The 20,107-nt window shown below is 34.2% G+C and overlaps 1 protein-coding gene and 1 long non-coding RNA gene across 4 annotated transcripts in view; both read right to left on the bottom strand.

Annotated features, from left to right (window-relative positions):
- LOC120351306 overlaps positions 1-20,107 on the bottom strand; it is a 198,948-nt gene that overhangs the window by 77,188 nt on the left and 101,653 nt on the right. The gene's annotated exons all lie outside the window — the stretch shown is intronic.
- The window catches only part of LOC111046241 (lariat debranching enzyme), a 64,408-nt gene that overhangs the window by 32,528 nt on the left and 11,773 nt on the right, over positions 1-20,107 (bottom strand). For all 3 annotated transcript variants that reach the window (XM_039428063.1, XM_039428064.1, XM_022331743.2), the window contains exons 2-6: positions 12,626-12,829; positions 11,848-12,139; positions 10,688-10,788; positions 9,984-10,107; positions 3,822-3,899 (exon numbers count right to left, since the gene is read on the bottom strand). In XM_039428063.1, the coding sequence (XP_039283997.1) occupies positions 3,822-3,899; positions 9,984-10,107; positions 10,688-10,788; positions 11,848-12,139; positions 12,626-12,822 (792 nt within the window). In that variant the 5' untranslated portion in view covers positions 12,823-12,829. The remainder of the gene's footprint in view (positions 1-3,821; positions 3,900-9,983; positions 10,108-10,687; positions 10,789-11,847; positions 12,140-12,625; positions 12,830-20,107) is intronic.

Below are 20,107 nucleotides of genomic sequence, written 5' to 3'. Positions count from 1 at the left end.
GTCATTATGTTATTCCCGTAAATTATTCTCGTTTAAGAATGAGGCTTACAGTTCAATGAGCAAGGAAAGTTGTGTCAGTGTACCACACCAGATTTTTTGTAATGTGTATTTATAAACAGGAATAAATTGATTTGATTTGAATAATATTGATAACTCGAAGTAACATAAATTTTTTCCCTTTCTCTGCTTTCAATTCGGTCAGCTTTTGGTAATAGAAGTTGTTTACAACAGATGATTAGCATTGTCGATACACCAACCCAAACAGCCATTACTCGTTTCAACAGCAATATATCGCCGACACAACAGAATTTACTCTGATGGACAGTATAGACGGAGGAGACTGTGGGTTATTATTGCGCGAGGTCTACTGTTCACAGAACTACTTGTAACCTTCACTTACTATTTCAAGTTTATCTATTTGAAGTTTTATTTTATTGTCTAGATAGAGTACCAGAGTACTAGGTTTTCCACCAATATAGGCCTACCCTACAGACTGTTGGTAGCCCCATTTAATTACATGGGAATAAGTCCAGCAACACCTCAAATATATGTAACTTGAACTACTCTCAACTTTCCAATGCTTTCAATAGAACAGATGATATACTCATAATATCAGCGAACGATTTCTCCAGCCCGGGGTGCTCACTATGAGGTCCACGTTATAATGGCAGTATTTGATTGACATTGGAGTTGCTATCATTGTTTATCATTCGATAAAGCAGTTGGCGCTATCCTTCTCTAGCTACGCAACGATGTTAGATCGTTTTTAAATATGGTTAATCAACATATTATTTAATCTGTTGATTATATTGATAATTATGTTGATTAACCATATTTAAAAACGATCTAACAACGTTGCGTAGCTAGAGAAGGATAGCGCCAACTGCTTTATCAAATGATAAACAATAATAACAACTCCAATGTCAATCAAATACTGTCATTATAACGTGGACCTCATAGTGAGCACCCCGGGCTGGAGAAATCATTGAATTATTGAAAAAATTAATTTTCTTGACTAATAAAATATAATTGATTATTTTAAACAGGAATGAACAGTTGATAATATTCAGATATACCGGTATCAGCTATCCTCGGTAGAGGGCAGTGGCAAGGCAGAGAATCGGCAACAATGTTCTATCTTTTCCACTGTTATTATACGTGGACCTCACTATAGAAATACCAAATATTCACTCATAATACAGGGGACATTTTACAGTTGATTTTAATTAAGATTGTAGAATTTTAATGGAGCAGATAGATATTAAAGGGAACTGTATTTTATATTTTAAAAGTCTAGTAATACAGGACCATGAAACGTGCCCAGATATTTCAAGATATTACACTAGTAGCCCCCTGGGTTGGAGAACTCGCTCATGAACTGTTGTACTATAATCTATGAAATCCGCAAATTTTTACTTTACAGAGTTGGTGAAAATGATGAAACACTTGAATATTTTTTTACAATAATAATTTGACAGTAGGTTTCATTGGAGATCCTATTTGAAAGAAAAAATTACTCTTTCGCTTCGAAATTTTTGTCAGTCATATGAATACAACTTTACTTTTTCTAATTACAAGGTAGTCATGTCATATCAGATAGTCATGTGATACATGATTTCGATACAGAAATCCAAGAGAAAATGAATGGCGAAAACCGCACATTGATATCTCAAACCGTTTCAGTTTTTTTATGCAAAAGTTGAAAATTATGTTCTATATTAATCAGCTTGTGTGACAGTCTGTGTGGTAGCTCCCAAATACCATGAGCTGATGTTATGAATAAATGAATGGAAAAATTGCATGCAAGAAATAATCCAGCTGACTAAATGATAAATCAAAACATCTTTTTATCTCATGAACTTTCAATGTTATTGAATAACACATTTTGTTATATCCTGAAAAAGGACGAAGGAGTCGATAATTTTTTGTCCAACGAACTTGATCTGAGAAAAGGTTCGAAGAATATGTGCTCAAAATTTGAAGCTGATTGATCAAATCGTTCAGAAGTTATTGTAGAACATACGGGCAAACAAACACACAGACGGACAACGACTTTGGCCTTGAGTTAAAAGTAAGAACTCGCTAACGCTCGTCCAACAATAAAAATATATTTGAGATTATTCTACTATAATACAGGGAATTTACTAGGAACTGCAAAGTTCAAAAATCTACATGTTTAAAAATGACGAATAAAATTTGAATTTTCATACAATAAATTGTTTTACACTCGGATTTCCCGATAAGTTACAGAATTTAATACAAAAAAATCTGGTGTGGTACACTGACACAACTTTCCTTGCTCATTGAACTGTAAGCCTCATTCTTAAACGAGAATAATTTAGGGGAATAACATAATGACGAATGGCGGCAACATAAATTTGAAACTACGGTCAGACTACTGTATATGTGTATTATTGCTTTCATAGTACTTTTTCCTTTGTGTAAATAATTGTGAAATTCGATATTTTTTTTCAAAAGTCGTCGAAACAGCTGTTCTACAGATGAAATATCTCGACTATGTGTTCTTTGTATAAACTGCTCTACCTACCTACCTCATGCACGAGAAGGAGGTTACAAAGTGCATTTCTCAAGGATGGGGTGGACCCCCATCAGTTTCCCAGGAAAAAGACTTATGCCAGTTGATAGAGCTGATAAATAGGGTATGAATAGGGATACAGGGTATGAATTTGAGAAAAAATCGGTCGTCATTTCTGAGAAAATCGTGAAAAACATGTTTTTTTAGTAATTATCCGCCATTTTTCTCAAGAATAAGATTTTTTACAAAACACCAGCAATTTTCGCAGAAATGAGACTCATGTCAGTTGATAGGGCTTATAAGTAGCTATCCATGGTATAAATTTGAAGAAAATAGTATCAGCCGTTTTCGAGAAAACCGCTAAAAACATGTTTTTTTAGTGATTATCCACCATTTTTCTCAAGAATAAAACGGAGCTCCTGCAATATTCCCAGAAATGAGACTTATGTCAGTTGATCGGGCTTATCCATGGTATAAATTTGAAGAAAATCGTTAGAGCCGTTTTCGAGAAAACCGTGAAAAACATGGTTTTTTAGTAATTATCCGCCATTTTTTCCGCCATCTTGAATTGAATTTTATTAAATTTCTTATTGTCGGATCCTCACGGTATAAGGACCTTAAGTTTAAAATTTCAAGTCAATCGGTTGATTAGGAATGGAGTTATCGTGTAAACAGACATACACACACACACATACAGACCAACACCCAAAAATCATGTTATTGGACTCAGGGGGCCTTGAAACGTATAGAAAACTTGAAATTAGGGTACCTTAATTTTTTTGGAAAGCAATACTTTCCTTACCTATGGTAATAGGGCAAGGAAAGTAATAACATTGCACAGATGCGTCCTTGCGATTGGACACAAATGTTTCCTGTATACATTGCATCTTGTGTTTTTGTTCTTGTAATGGCTTTGATTTTTCGGAATGGCTTTCATCAACTCTTATGCAGGACATGCGTGTGGTTTTTTTTAGAGGTCAGAGGCTAATTCGAAAAATCCCAAAGAAAGAAATGTGGTACAGCTTCTGGTATAAGACAGTTTTACGCTCATAATGAGTCCAATAATAATTAAGAATTTGTCAATCTTTAAAATCATGCAGTTCTCAGTAAACACCCAACATTAACGTATATTGACTTGAAGTGATTTAAAGTCAAATAGCGTGAATATAAACAAGAACACGTTGTGATGAAAAGAGTCAACGCACCAGTGAGCTGCTTCAACTTTGAGCTAAACACTAATATTGTCAGCTTTTAGAGGGTACACGCTAATTGGATTCGTACAGACCTGTAAAAATTTTCTCTTAGGTAAGCACTTATCCAGTGATAGGAATTTGGTTACTTTTTCCTCCTCATTATCGTTAGCCTGGAAAAATCAATGCAAAAATTAGAGTGAATAAAGATTGTTTATAAAAATATGTTTTGTAACGGGTGATTATTAAAGAGAAACCCGCTATTCTATAGGGTTGGAAAACCCTAATTCAAAGGATACTGGGATTTTAATATATTACTGATTGATAAATTGAGTTATTGTTTTGGAGAATATGATGAACTGATTTGAAATGTCACACAGCTTGTATCCCATTCAATGCAATAGAAACCTCCTGTCAGAAAAATATGTATATATACCGGGTGCAGCAGCAAAACTTCCTTTTTTGAAGTGAACGCCATTCAGTTAGCTGATGTCGTAGTAGAGCAAGTTTGGTCTCGTTAGAGAGGTCAGATCATAAAATTTTCTTCCCGACATGTTCATTCGCTATCATGCATTGGGACAATGAGAAGCGTGCATTTGCCGTTGGAACTTATTTTTCGGGCGGATGTTCTGTTATCACAACCCAGCGCGCATTTCGAAATCGCTTTAATTTAGCCCTTTTGGCTACTGTCCCGAACCGAAATTCAATTGTTACGTGCGTCACTACGTTCAGACAAACTGCAAGTGCGACTAGACGAATTGGTCCCTCGACCCATCAGGTCATCTGAGAACATTGAGATAGCGAGAGTTTCAATGTTGCGATCACCACGCGTTCTGCGGGCAAACATACGTCTGCTCTTGGACTTTCCGATCGTTCTGCGAGACGAATTATTCATGATGATCTTCATTTCCATCTATACAAGATAGCAATTGTGCAGGAACATTCTGAATGTGACTTTAATTGAGAGAGCACTTTCCAGGAGGCCTCATCTCAATTAGGAGCGATTTGGAGTGCCCAGCCCGACTTCCCGATTTGAACCCTTGTGATTTTTTCTACGGGAGTTTTTGAAATCCCTTCTTTATGTAAACCGTCCAAGGACCCTACAAGATTTGAAGACCAATTCAGTGAAGAAATTGCTAACATAACGCCTGCAATGCTGGCAGGAGTCATGACAAACGCCAGAAATCGGTTTACTCAGTGTATGGAGAATTGGGGACGTCATCTATCTGATTTGATATTCAAAACTAATTGAAACAAAACTTCATATGTGCCTTCATTAAAAAAATAAATATAAACTTTCTGATTCATACATAAAGTTGTATTTACTTTAAAAAAAGGAAGTTTCACTGCCGCATCCTGTATATAAATATACATCGACTATCGATATGAATATAGAATTGGAACAATTAAAAACAATAAACAAAAACTAGATTTTTTGTTAATATTCAACGGTACATTGCTATCTAGTCTAGGGACTAATGAGCAACTGTTTTCTGTCCTATAAGACTAATAAATACTTCATACAAGAGAATCCTCCATAGGGTCTCCTATTCAAATTCTAATATTATTAGTACACTGCTTATGACTGTACTACACAGGTGGGTTTCACTCATTTCCACTGCTCTGCTTTTCACTGGACACAAGACACTTGAATCAGCACTAGACCAGTTCAAATGGCTTCTTCCTTTTCAGCCTCCTCACCAATCCTTCATTTTCCAGCAGCTGGATTGCTTCAATGTTGTCGTGTTGGTGGAGTCGAGCCTCGTGTTTCTCTGCATGCCTCTGGATTTCGCTGCATACAAGGTCGACTTGCAGGTCTCTGTGAAGGTCGCTGTTTCTGACGTACCAAGGAGCATCAGCAATGTTTCTCAGCACCTTGTTTTGGAAGCGTTGTATGACTTTGATGTTACTGTCTTTGGTACACCCCCAAAGTTGTATACCATACGTCCATACTGGCTTTAGAATCTGCTTATACAGGAGTACTTTGTTTGGAATTGACAGGATGGAGTTCCTTCCAATCAACCACCAGAGTTTCTTGTATTTTATTCCCAGCTCTTCTCTCTTCTTAACATGGACCTTCCAGCGAAGCTTTGCATCTAGTCATACCTAGGTACCTGGCATCATTGGAAAATGGTACTATTTGATTGTTAATGGTTATTGGTATGGGTTGAGCCCTCTTGTTGGTGAAATTGATATGAACTGATTTTGCTTCATTGAGTTTAATCTTCCATTTTGTTGTCCAGTCTTCAATTTTTCGGAGAGATCTTTGAAGTTTTGCTGTGGCACTTTCAATCTTGTCATCTATAGCTAATATTGCTGTGTCGTCGGCAAATGTTGCTATTGTATTATTCTCGAGACATGGTAGATCACTTGTAAACAGAAGATAGAGAATCGGCCCCAAAACACTCCCTTGAGGTACTCCTGCTTTTATTTCTCCTAGTCCAGAATAAGCATCTTCATGGTTCACTCTGAAGTATTGTCCAGTTAAATATGAATGTAAGATGTCTGTAAATTGCTTTGGAAGTAACTTTTTCAACTTATTGATTAGTCCTTCATGCCAGACTCTATCAAAAGCTTGACTCACATCCAGAAGTGCTGCAGAACAAACTTTTTTCTCTTCCAACGACCTTTCTAATATATTTACAATCCTGTGTACCTGATCAATTGTTGAATGTTTTTTCCTGAAGCCAAATTGATGATCTGGTATCAATTTTTTCCTTTCAATAATCGGAGTCAGCCTTTTCAACAATATTCTTTCAAAAAGTTTTGACATTACTGGAAGCAAAAATATTGGCCGGTATGATGAGATGTTGTGAGGCTCTTTTCCAGGTTTTTTTGGGATCATTACCACCTCAGCTACCTTCCACATGCAAGGAACATATTTGAGTCTGAAAATGACATTTATAATATTAGTTAATTTCACTATAGCTTTCCTTGGTAAATTCTTCAATACTCCTGTTATTAAATCAAATCCTGGTGCTTTTTTTGTATTTAATTTTTTTTATTTCTTTCTCTACTTCATCCAGTGTAACATGTCTAAACTCTTCGCTCTCCTGAATAAAATCTTCTACAATTTCTAGCTCATCATGATTGTGAATTTGAAATGTGTTTACCAGATGATCAGCAAATGCTTGAACTTTTTCTGTATTGCTTCTAGCCCATGAGCCATCCTCTTTCCTAATTTGTGGTGCATGCTGAATGGGTCTTTTCAATTTCCTGGCTGCCTTCCAGAGAGAGTAGTCGGTGCTTTCATCTCTTGTTAGATTTCTCAGATAATGATTCATTGATTCATTCTTAATTTATTGGATTTCTCTTCTGAGCTGTTGAGTTAAATGATTAAGTTGCCTTTTATCTTGTGAAGTTCTTGTTTGTTGCCATTTTTTCCTAGCTCTCCTTTTTTCAGCTATCATTTCCCTCACTTCTGTTGGGTAGCTATTTCCTACAGTTCTTCTTCTTAGTTGTGGGGTGTTCCACCAGGCTGCCTGTTGCACGTCAATGACAAATTTTTCCAGTTCTCCATCAAGCTGTTCCATGCTTCTCAATGGTACATCAAGGATTATTTTTTCTTCCAGCATCTGTTGAGATCCTTCCCAGTCTGTACGGGTATTAACAAGCCCTGGCCGTTCATTTTGTTTTTGTATTATAGTTTCACTCAGCTGTAGAAGAATTGGAGAATGGTCAGAATCAAGGTCGAAACTTTCCTCAATACTCAAGTAGTTGAAACTCACATTTTTAATTAAGAAGAAATCTATTAGGTCGGGATTTTTTTGCATATCTGAGGGCCAGTAGGTTGGTTTTCCGGTAGAAATGGCCTCACAACTGTACTCCATAATTGCCTTATAGAGCTCTCTGCCTTTCGTGGTTGTTAAACGTGACCCCCCAAAAACGTGTTTTGCATTAAAATCACCTCCAAGAATGAATTTAGTATCCAACATCTCAAATAAAGCTATGTATTCTCCTTTTCGTATGGAATGTCTGGGTGGGCAGTAGATAGCAGCCACAACTAACTAATAGCTACACTAGTTAATTGCACTCTTTCAGACTCATACTTAATTTCTTCATGATGTTGAATACTATCCTTGATGATAACAGCACTTCCACCTCGCGCCGAATTACTGGGATGTATAGCATGATAAGTCTTATATCCTCTGATTCTAATGTAAGATTGTTTAGTGAAATGAGTTTCTGAAACTAAACAAATATCTATCTTTTCTAAATTTAAAACTGCTTCTAATTCTTGTTGCCGATTAAGGAGTCCATTAGCATTCCATTCAACTATTCTAAGTGTATTCAGCATTACAATTCAGAAGAACAATTTTTATCCAACTTCTCAAAACGGCTTTGAAGATAGAAGATACTTTTTTCTTGCTTGTCTAACTTATGTAAAATGAGCTTCAGCACCTGATTAATATCTCCCTCCATATTATCGAACTGACAGCTATTCGAATTAGAGCCTTTGTTTCCTACAACAGTCTGTGCAAATGTTCTTCTACTCAGAGTAGGCACACGAATTTCTACCTGCTTAGTATTTTTATCTCCAAGCTTTGTAGTTGGATTTTGACTGATTGAGCTCTTGGGAGTGTTTGTCTTCCTTTTTTGAGCCGCATTTATGATTTTCTGCAGTTCAATAGCTACAGTACACCCTCTGTAACTTGCAGGGTGAGCTTCTCCGCAATGGACACATTTAGGTAGGACATCATTGGATTTTTGGCAGTCCCTACTTAGATGCTTTGATCCACATTTCACGCATCTTGGTTCCATGTTACAATAACGTTGGGTGTGACCGTAAGCCTGGCAACGCTTGCATTGGGCTATCAGCTTTGTCTTCCTTATATTTTCAATTTCCACCTTACATCCAAGAACCGTTTTCAATTCAATTTTTTGATGATATCTTCCTCGCAGCTAAAGGATACCAGGAACATGTCCAATGGTTCCTTAGTCTTCCATTTGAGTTTATTTACCACTTCCAGGACTTTATAGCCTTGATTCTTCAAATCATCAAGTATGGTATCTGGAGTACATGAATGATATAGTTTCTTTACCATCACTCTGATGGATCGAGACTGTTTATTTTCGTATGAATGCCACTTATAGCCAGTATCAACCACTTTTTTCGTCACGTTTCTATAAGTATCTAGAACGTTGATTTTGAATGTTTGTTTCATCACTGACTAGCTTTATTCTAAACTTGTAATCTGGAGAGACACTGTTCAAAGTTTTCAAAAACGTATTGAAATTTTTTATATAGTTCACAATGATATAGGCGGGGGAACTACTTTATTCTTCTTTTCCTTGGTGTGCTGACTGTCAGTTGCTGCACTGCTTGTTGATGGCTGGGGGGGGGGGCGAAAGCGAGATATCCATCTTATTTTTTTTAATTTCTTGAATTCACTCGAATCCATTCAGTCTCCTTTGCTAACTCTTCTTCATCCGTAGAGAAATGTAGCTTCTTGTTTTCTTCCTTTTCGGCAGTTAGTTTATCAGTATTCAAATTTCCCCCAACAGTAATGACTGAGGCTTGTTCTTACTCTCTCCATTTTTCTCAAGAAGAGAGATTCTTTTAGTCAGTTGCTCTAGCTTCGTTTCAAGATCTTCATTATTGATTTGCATCATTACACATTTATTTTCAGCTTCCAACTATTATACAATATTTGTTCGGTCGCTGTTCTTAAATTATTTGGGTCGATAACCTTTTCCGGCGTTGACTCCTTTGTAGGGATACCTGCGTTAACACTACCGGTTTCCATTTTTTCTTCATTCGTTTAGACTTCTTCTTCTGTTGCCTCTTCTTCAAACTCGGGAATCAAAAATTTCGACGGTCTGACGAACGACATTTATGTTGGATTTAAAATGTTTATTCATTATTCAGCAAAACGATTTTGTCGCGAACATTGACCGGCCGGCCTAACCGGGACGCTCGAACGCGCACTCGCATACTGCAATTTCGCACTTTTCGACAATTTCGCGTAGGCCTAATTCCACTAAAGCGCAGATACGGAACTATCGAAATATAACTATTTTTACTACCACTATACTACACTATTCTATTAACACTACAATGCTCTCGACATGCTACCGCTACGACGTCTAAACGATGACTCAAAAACTAGATTGAGAACAATGATTGTAATATAGTTATTTCAGGGACTTCAGACAATTCAATCACCAGAGCCCAACATGCTTCAATAAAAAAATGCAATCGAACCGCCAAAAGATTAGTTGAATTGAATTGAAAAATGCAAGAGTGAATCAGTTACCTGATGACGAACAATGGCAGCAAACTTAGTATGCAAGTGAGCAGAGAACCAGTACTTCGGTTTGAGTTCATGCAACAACTCCTCAGCAGGTAAACTGCCAAGTGAGTCGTTTCCAATATCCTCCCTGGAAAACATTAAAATTTATTTATTTCATCACTATTAAGGCATACAAAAGTGGAAATATTCAATCCCAATTCAATTTATTCATAGCAAACAGACAATAATTACAAACATCATATCATGATTACATTGAGGACAATAAATTGCTTTGCGCAGAAAGCAAGTTATGCTTTAATAATGACTTGTATTCTACGTAATCATAACCTTCGAAAATAACAATTGTTTTTATAAGAAACTAATAGCAAAATACAATCAAGCTCCAAGTCCAGATTTTTCTATATAATACAACAGTTCAGAAACTACTAGATTCAAAAAGATTAAAGTTGGAACTATTTATACTTGAGTATTACTAGGCTGAAGTTGTAAACAATAAAAAAGGAGATGAGCGCATTTCACAAACCTGGCGTTTCAATATTTTTTACTTATCTTGTTTTTCACACATTACCAATAATAAAATTTTATATTCTATCTATCTTTTAACTTATTTCCAATTTTTATTTTTCGAATTGAGAAAATAATCATTATTTAATTCTGGTCAAAATCAACAACGGACAAATATTAATGTGATTTTGTAGATTTCTTACTTGAAGAAGGGTTTCTTCCTTAAAAGAGCTTCTACATTTCCATATTTGTGTATACCTCTTGGCCAGTCATGAGAAAGTAGAATATCAATTGGACTCTTCATCTATAAATAAAAATCAAAAACAAGAAAACATTATTTATGAAGTAGGAATTTTAGAAAAACACCTCACTACTCTCGGTCAATAACCACTAACCTGAGTAATAGCATGAGTATAATTATTATATGAGCTCTGTGCCAATAAAAACCAACCAAGACAAAGCCTTCTGGAACATTAGTGAAATCTCTTCCTCAAGGAGACAAAAGTCATCAACACAAACCACATTGCCTTCAGATAAAATAACTAACACTTCCTACAGTTTATTAGGAAGAAATTTTACATTCCCACTGGAGATTCACGAATTAGATAGAGCCATCTGTGAAGTTATTTTGACATAATTGATGGTAAATACAAGTCAGTGTTCGCCTTTCCTGAATAGGCTGTAAAAATAGGTTTGTGATACAGTTTTGCCTCTTGGCGTACTATACTTACCCACCACATCACAGCCTACAAAAGGTGCCATAACATAACTTGGAGTGCATCAGTTCACCAGCAATTCAAAAACAGTATAATTTTTATATGAAGTTGATCAGTCTACACAAAGCATCTAAAGGAAGATGTATACTGGAAGTGCATTTTTTCACAGACATATCACTGCCTTGAGTCGAACCCATATACAACTTAGCCAAACAAATCTTACCAAGCCAGAAAATTTACTTTTAAATGGTGTATTATAATTAACTCATAATACTTTATTGATTGATATAGGTACTTTATTTCTGATATAGGTATATTTTTTAATTTTGATTGAAATGGATGAACATGAGTTGTGTATTTACGGGAAGAAATGTTGCATTGCGTGAATGTCGTGAATAATGTTTGGATACATTCTTCCAATATGTATTTGTCTTGAAAAGTTTAAACTATAGACATTTGCATTGAAGGAGATTCTGTGAACTGAATATTTTCAGAAAAAAGGTATGACACAAGGAGGACATTTTTGACAGTAGAAATGTCAAATGAAATTAGAAATAGACTTGAAAATAAGCCAGAAACTGTGGAATCATTAAGGAAGATGTAAATAAGTTGCTTGACGAACAAGTTAGAAGTAGATGATAAATTACCTGCTTGAGGCGAAAAACTTCTAAATTTCGAATGTGATACACACTTCTCTTTGTATCTTCAGAATATGGCGGCCTTTCAAAATGTCCTTTCATGTAATCATGCCCTTTATAAATGCCTGATAATCCTCCGATGCGTATGCCGCCTATGCTGACAACTGAGGCGTAACCCAAATAGTAGATGTTTGGGGCCGCCCACCCACCATAGGGCAATTCCTGCAGATGATTTGATGCTTCATGATTTCCTCCGATGAACAAGGTCAGAACTGGAGCCACTTTCTCTCCAGAGTAATATCTGAAAAAGTAATGCAAATTCCATCAGTAAGTCTCATGAACTATTGAATCAACAATACTGAATAAAGAATTTACTACACAAAACTCTGAAATGGAATTTATGAATGGTTGCCTGGAAAACCATTTTTATTCATTTTCAATGAATATGGCACTGGTAAGGTAACCATCCTTGTCATTTTCAACTACTAAGGAATTAAATGTTGATTATTAATTATTTATTCTCAGATACAGATTCAATGATGGAAAATACCATCACAATGTGTCTACCAGGAGAACATGACAAGGATTGATTTTTGAGACTTCATTAGATATTAACGAGTCAGTTTATAGTGTAGACTATAAATAAGTTGTTGAATTGAAAATATATTCAATTTGAAAGATTAGTAGGGATAATACTAAACAGATTTCGAACTAGGATTTAGGTTGAGATCGAGACTGAAGCTAAAAATGAGTATAAGATTAAATAAAGCTGAAAAAATTGTATTACTTGTAAAATGAACACATCTGTTGATATTTAGCTGGCACAGCCATACATGACAAGTCTTGGACGTTTCTGGTTGCTTGAAAATCACCACAACAAATTAGTAGATCCACTTTACTTCCCAAGTACTCTTCTACTCTCTCAATAGTCTCATAGATTTTATCCAATTCCCCATGTGCACAACCTTCTATCGCTATCTTCATTTTCAATCTGAAACAAAAATACATAAAATACCATAGATTGCGTTTACTATCACAACTTTTCATTCTAATGATAATTTGAAAGTAGAATAATCATAGTATTTCAATAATAGTATTTTCAGACAATTTTGTAGTGTTTCATTATGGATGAATATCACTATATATCTCACCAAAAACAGTATCTGAAGTAAAATTATCATTAATCAATCAACAACACTAAATTATTATTCATATTTATGAAATGTCACTTCATTTCTGAATTATTATGCAGAAAAATGAATACGAATGAGGGAGTCATGCGCTGAGTTGAGAGTTGAGACCATTCAAAATACATAGCTCCTACGGACTACATCGGTTATCTGATATTAGTTTTTATTCTGCTGAGGAAACTACTCACATTAATCATAGTCCAGTCAATGAAAGTTCAAAAAAGCAGTTTCGATCCGAAAAATAAATAAAAGCTGAATTTCCCACCATCGATAGAACCCTCCCAGAGGGTCATTCTCCCAAAAGTCCCAAGAAATCCCCTTGGAGCTTTCCGCCCCAGCCCCCTAAAACATGAAAAATGCAGGTAAACACGGGAAATCAATTTTCTCTGTAACCATTGATCGGAAACAGTTCTACTGTATGCCATTCGATTTGTTACATTATGGACTACAATATTAGTGATATTCATTTTTCCAATAAAATTAACAGTTTTCTTGATAAAATAATATATATGTAAAAATTTAGGTTTGTGATTTGATTTTTTTGTTTTCTTCGATTCACTTCGAAACAAGTAGTTTTAAAGAAAAATGAGCCGAATAATTAATGTAGCCACTGTCATTGCAAATCCATTGATGTATATTGTTATGTATTTGAGATTCGATTTGACGCTGTGGAAGGGGAAACAGTCAACGCGGAACAACGCTGCTGACTCTCTTAGCCGTAGTAAACAGCAAACTGGAAATCAATTATCTCTGTAACCATTAATCGGAAAAAAATCTATCATATGTCATTCGATTCGTTACATTATGGACTAAAATATTAGTCGTATTCATTTCCTCAATAAATCAAACAGTTTCCTTGATAAAATAATATTATATATGTAAAAATTTATGGGTTTTTCGATTTGATTTTTGTTTTCTCCGATTATTTCGAAGCAAATAATCTAAAGAAAATTAGACAAATAATTAATGTAGCCACATTCATTGCCATTCCGTTAATGTATATTTTTATTTATTTGCGATTCGATTTGACCCTGTGGAAGGGGAAACAGTCTACGCGGTACGGCGTGGCTGACTCTCTTCACCATAGTAAACAGTAAAATACAGTAGTAGGCCTACTGCTTTCTAAGTTGCATCTTATTCACACTAAGGCGCTCGAAACAATCAATTTTGTCTATTGTTTTGACATGCGATGAATCTACTTTTTCACATTTTAATTCTCTAAATTCTCTAAAATTATTTTGTTGTTATATATGTGCTAAATCATGCATTCTATGACAGACAAAGATATTGTTTGCAACCGATAAAAAATTCATACTATTACATAATATAATACATATTTGAAATATGTGTGTATGATCATAATTCTATGCTAAAATTTATCATGAGTTATTAATGTCAAAAACTGAGATAAATCATAGATTACAATAGTGTTAACAGTGGCAATTTCCTGAAAAATCATAGCGTGCAGTGTTTGCTGTTTTCTACAGTTAATATTCACCAAGCCAGGTTGATAATATACCTTCAGTTGAGCCGAATATATATGACGGCTGAGGCATAAAAAAATTTTTTACATTGGGCTTGTTGAGTTGAAACTTTCTATGATTCTCTCTGTAAAGTAGCTTATCTTCCGTTCTTACTATTTGAATCTACATTATTTAGACAGTCCAATATGAAAATTCAGTAGATTCTAAAGATGGAAGCCATGCAAACATACAAATTAAGGAAGAGTAAGCATGTATGAAAGGTAGGAAAATCATGAAAGTGTTTCACATTTAACCACAAAGTACCCTACCATATAAGATTAATTGAAAGATGATTCATCATCTTCTATTATTTTTGTTATCATATTGATTTTTCACCTCCACTCGCATCTTGTCATTCATTACACAAAATTGGCAGAAGCTTTTCTTTATGTCGATTAATGTTGATTGAAATTGATTTTGATTAGGGCACCAAAAGAATAGATCATTTTCTATTTGAAGCATTCAAATTAAATCTATTGAACATGATTTCTTATGACTTAACATTCACAGATTTAGTTGGGTAAAGCTATTTGAAAAATGAACCTGATTATCGATTTTATGGTTTTTATACCATTCTAGTTCATTGTGATCATTGAAGGGTTGAAGTGATGAGTTAGTTCAAGTGAATTCTAGTACACAAGTATATTGTGCTTATAATGGGCTCTATCTTCTATCGATGTTTTGCTCCAGTAGAGAAAATTTAAAATGTTGGTTTTACATTTTATAAGCTTTATAAATAATATAAATCAACGGTAATATAAATTTGATAAGTCCAGTATTAAATTAATCTATGTTGATTTTCATTGTATCGCTTTGTATCAATGTTACTTGCACTGTTTGCAATTCATCACTATTCTCTCAAGAATTTGTTTTTTATGAATTTCATGATCTGAAAATTGAAATTCAAATGCTATTTGGATGACGTTCACATTCCACTGGTTGTTTTACAATAATTGTTACGTTGAAGAGTGAGGCAATTCAATCCATTTGGAAGTAAAAGGAAATCACAGTGCGATTTGAACAGTGGATAGTAACTTTGAAATTCAGTTGCTCAATTCATTTCGGCTTGATACTATCATTTGTAATAATAGTTGATCAGAAATATGCATTGTATATAATGTTTATATTTCAGTTTGACTAATCTTCTATCACAGTCTCGCTTTCATTCATAAACATGATAATCCTAAATACGTTGATTACCTTAAAGATGTAGCTTATCTTACGTCGAACAATGTACAATACAAACAATTTTCATTAAATAATTACTATTATGATGATCATTGGAATTTCTGCCTGTGATTGAGAAAAAGTAATTTTATGAGCCTTGAAATTCGTACCTAGAAAAAGTTGCATTATTACTAAAAAAATTTCCATTTTTACTATTTATTATAGGTACTGTACATTGATTTTTGTGATTATAGAGATCAACTACTTTATTCTGAATCAGGATAAGGATAAATAGGAAATTGTGAGATGGGGATAACATCCATAGTTACATAGCATCAATTTGAAAGCTCTGATAATAATGATTTGAACGGAACTGCGATTCTGGCTTGGTATTGCCTCTTCATGTTCAGTGAGAATAGAAAGCTTCAGAGTAATTCGTTCTCACTATATGTGATAATATTGTTAATATTTGGTAACATTTGTTAATATTTGAACCGAATGTGCAACAAATTAATCTACTTTTAGCTTGAAAATTTTCAACTTATCAGGAGTACAGTGTTATCATATAGTATCTCAGGTAGGCCCACCCTTTTATTTTTTTTTGTTCACGTGATCTGATGATATTCATTCCATTATCAAGTTAGTGTTTGAATTATAAAGAGTGATGAAACAAGATAAAACAGAAGAAAAGCTATGAAAAGAAATTTTGAATCTTCATTTTTCACAAAATAAGGATAAGATGAAGGAGTCGGACACATAATATATCATGAAACTTCGTTGAAAAACATCAATATCTGAAACTAGAGTTATCAAATTGTGTTACCTCTGACTCGTATGGAGAAGGCACACTTCAAATTAATATAATAAATTCTATGAGCAAACAACGAAATCCTGATTTTTATCATGAGTTAAATCAAGAAAATTGTAATATTTTTTAGAGTATTAAAAAGTGAAAATCTATATACAACGCATGTCAAAACAATAGACAAAATTAATTGTTTCGAGCGCCATAGTGTAAATGAGATGCAATGTAGACAGCACTATTATTCTGTTTACTATGGTGAAGGGAGTAAGCCGCGTCGGCTGTTTCCCCTTCCACATCGTCAACTTGAATCGCAAATACATAAGAATATACATCAATGGATTCGCAATGAATGTGGCTACAATAATTATTCGTCACATTGTTCTTTAAAATTACTTGCTACGAAGTTAATCGGAGAAAACAAAAAAATCAAATCGAAAAACCCCTAAATTTTTACATTATATTATTTTATCAAGGAAACTTCGATTTATTGAGGAAATGAATCCGACTAATATTGTAGTTCCTAACTTGATGAATCGAATGACATATGATAGATTTTTTTCCGATTAATGGTTACAGAGATAATTGATTTCCAGTTTGCTGTTTACTATGGCTAAGAGAGTCAGCCGCGCTGTTCCGCGTCGACTGTTTCCCCTTCCACGGCGTCAAATCGAATCGCAAATACATAACAATATACATCAATGGATTTGCAATGAGAGTGGCTACATCAATTATTCGGCTCATTTTTCTTTAAAACTACTTGCTTTGAAGTTAATCGGAGAAAACCAAAAAATCAAATCGCAAACCCCCTTAATTTTTACATATATATTATTTTATCAAGAAAACTGTTAATTTTATTGAAAAAATAAATATATATAATATTGTAGTCCATAATGTAACGAATCGAATGGCATATAATAGAACTGTTTCCGATCAATGGGTACAGAGATAATTGATTCCCCGTGATTACCTGCATTTTTCAACTTTGAGGGGGGCTAGGGGGAAAGCTCCAAGGGGATTTCTTGGGAGTTTTGGGAGAATGACCCTCTGGGAGGGTTCTATCGATGGTAAAAGATTCAGCTTTTATTTAATTTTCGGATCGAAAAAAACCTTTATTGACTGGGCTATCATAGGTGTGTGCGTGATTAAAATGGAAATGATGTTCGAAATCAATAAGCTTCCAGATTTAGGGTATTTCGATATTCCACTACCCTCAATCCTGCGCAGGTGAGGATGAAGAAGTCAATAAGTACTGGTATGGTAAGTAAATTAAATTGGAAGAATGAGTACATGGAGAGGAATAATGGCATGTTGGGAGATACGCAGCATGAATTCAGCAGAGTGAGCTCAACAATCTCAACTGGACTGTCCTTGATAGGGATACAGGATCCGTAAGACCTTTGAGGAGCAGAGTTCAGCCTTGTTGAACTTTTGTCTGAGTATCTCTCATACCATTCTGTTTGATAAGCTCTCCAGATATGGTTCCAAAGCAGGGCATGGAGTATGGTGGCAGATTATTTGAAGGACTGAATGTAGGTAATGTCGTTGATCTACAGTTAACTTGAATACAAAGGAAGAATCAATGACTAAGTTTAGAAAGTTATCTTTGATATAGATAATGCGGTAATAACCTACTCTGTATGCTCTACATTGAAAACGTTTTAGATTGAATCATAAGAAGCTTAAAGGACTCTAATTTCAAAAGAGCAATTATTGAAAATTATCATAGATATGTCTCAGAAGTTAATCATAAATGACAAGTAATATTTTAAGAAAAGATCCACATAAAATTCATAGAACATTAAATTTAGAACACACTTGGAAACTTTAAAACACTATCAAAACATTATCAAATATTAATGATCCCCAATAATAACTATTCTGTATCTTTATATCATGAAAGCTGCAAAGACAAACATTCCTCAAGTATCACATCATGGAATACTACCTTGGAAAAAACTATTCAAAAAATATATGTCATCAAAACAAATTTAGAAAAGGTTAGGGTCCTTGAAACTTCATTTGATCCTTTACAACTTTAAGATGAGAATTATTTTAAAACATTAATTTAATCAATAAGGGACCTTTAAAGATTCATATACTCATTCAACTTTTAGTAGTTTAGAAGATAATAATTATTTATAAATTTAAAGAAAACTGAAATTCCCAGCTGGATCCTTACAGAGAAAATATGGCCTCACATTTCAATGTAAAGATACAACCGAAAATCTATTACTCAAACCAAATTAATAAAATAAATAATCTATCTATCCCCAATAATATCTCAAAATTACGATTTAACAAAAGGTCTAATTCCGCACGTTTTAATTGATTGAAAGTCTGTTGTCACTAAAACCCATTTTGTCACATCCGGAGTTCCTGGGACGTTCGTTTAATTTGGAAAAAAGTTGTTACCTCATAGCCGTTTCTTCAATTTGAATCTAGGCTCGGTGATCGAGCTCTACACGTCCAGATGGACAGGAGACAGCATACCCCAAGCTTCTAGGACGGCCATCGATTCAGAGGCGTCTCAGCGGCTTAAAGACACACGTTCATGAACCCATGAAATGATGGATTCGTACGTTGATCCCATACTTGATGTTCCCGTACTTACACCGCTGTTAGAATAAAAAAATAAACTAGGATAATACAAATTAACTTAACTTCAGCTATATAATAAAATCAACCTATTTTAGGTTATATGAAACTCAAAACAATACAATTATTACTTTAAAACATAAATAGACATTACCTACTTCAATCTCTTGACTTAATAGAATAGAATTTATTTGTAATCAGGGTTATGCCCTATACACAAAGCGATGAGTACATAGTTATTCCATAATAGGCCTACATAATTCACAAGTTGATTGAATTACTTCATAATAAGGTATTCCGAGTATTGTTGTTAGTTTAGTCAGTTCTCTTACGTAAATTACATATATGGTGTAATTTTAAAAGAATAAATTACATGATAGGTGTTTCCTAAATAATCAAGAAAGCTTTTCATTAGAATCAAAAGACAAATAAAATCTATAACAAAAATACTGATAGAGCTCATAATAATATACTGTAAACATCAGTCAATTTGCGTTTAAACAACAGTAATTGAAATTTAGGTTAATAGCTTCCTCTTCAAAAATAGTTTAAATCAAACAAATATCTTAATTCCTACTAATAGGTATTCTAAATTTCTACAAAACATATATCGTTAATTTTCTTCCAACATTTATCAGTTTGAATTACCATTACCATCTTCCATTCAAATCAAAAGGACTATTCTCAATTTTTACACTTTAATTACGGTACATTACAATAAATACTTTGATGGAAGCTTTCATTGAAGATAATTTCCTTAATTATATTATAAATCTATGACGTACCTTTAGTAGCGGTTATAGGAGAAAAATCTCCATGGTGAGGTGACAATTTGATACTCTCTCTCTCTCCTTAATTAAAGCAACTACTGAGGCAAAGAAAACTAAAAATGCTGCTGGAACAAAAGGTTCCAGAGTCAAACACTAAAAAGCCTAAAGCTGGCATGGAAGCCATGATTAACACAAAATATTGATCAGACTACATTTAGT

The sequence above is a fragment of the Nilaparvata lugens genome, chromosome 5 (assembly GCF_014356525.2).
Source record: "Nilaparvata lugens isolate BPH chromosome 5, ASM1435652v1, whole genome shotgun sequence".
NCBI classification, from domain to species: domain Eukaryota; kingdom Metazoa; phylum Arthropoda; class Insecta; order Hemiptera; family Delphacidae; genus Nilaparvata; species Nilaparvata lugens.
Note: the sequence above shows the minus strand (reverse complement) of the source record. Positions and strands in the feature narration are given on the sequence as shown.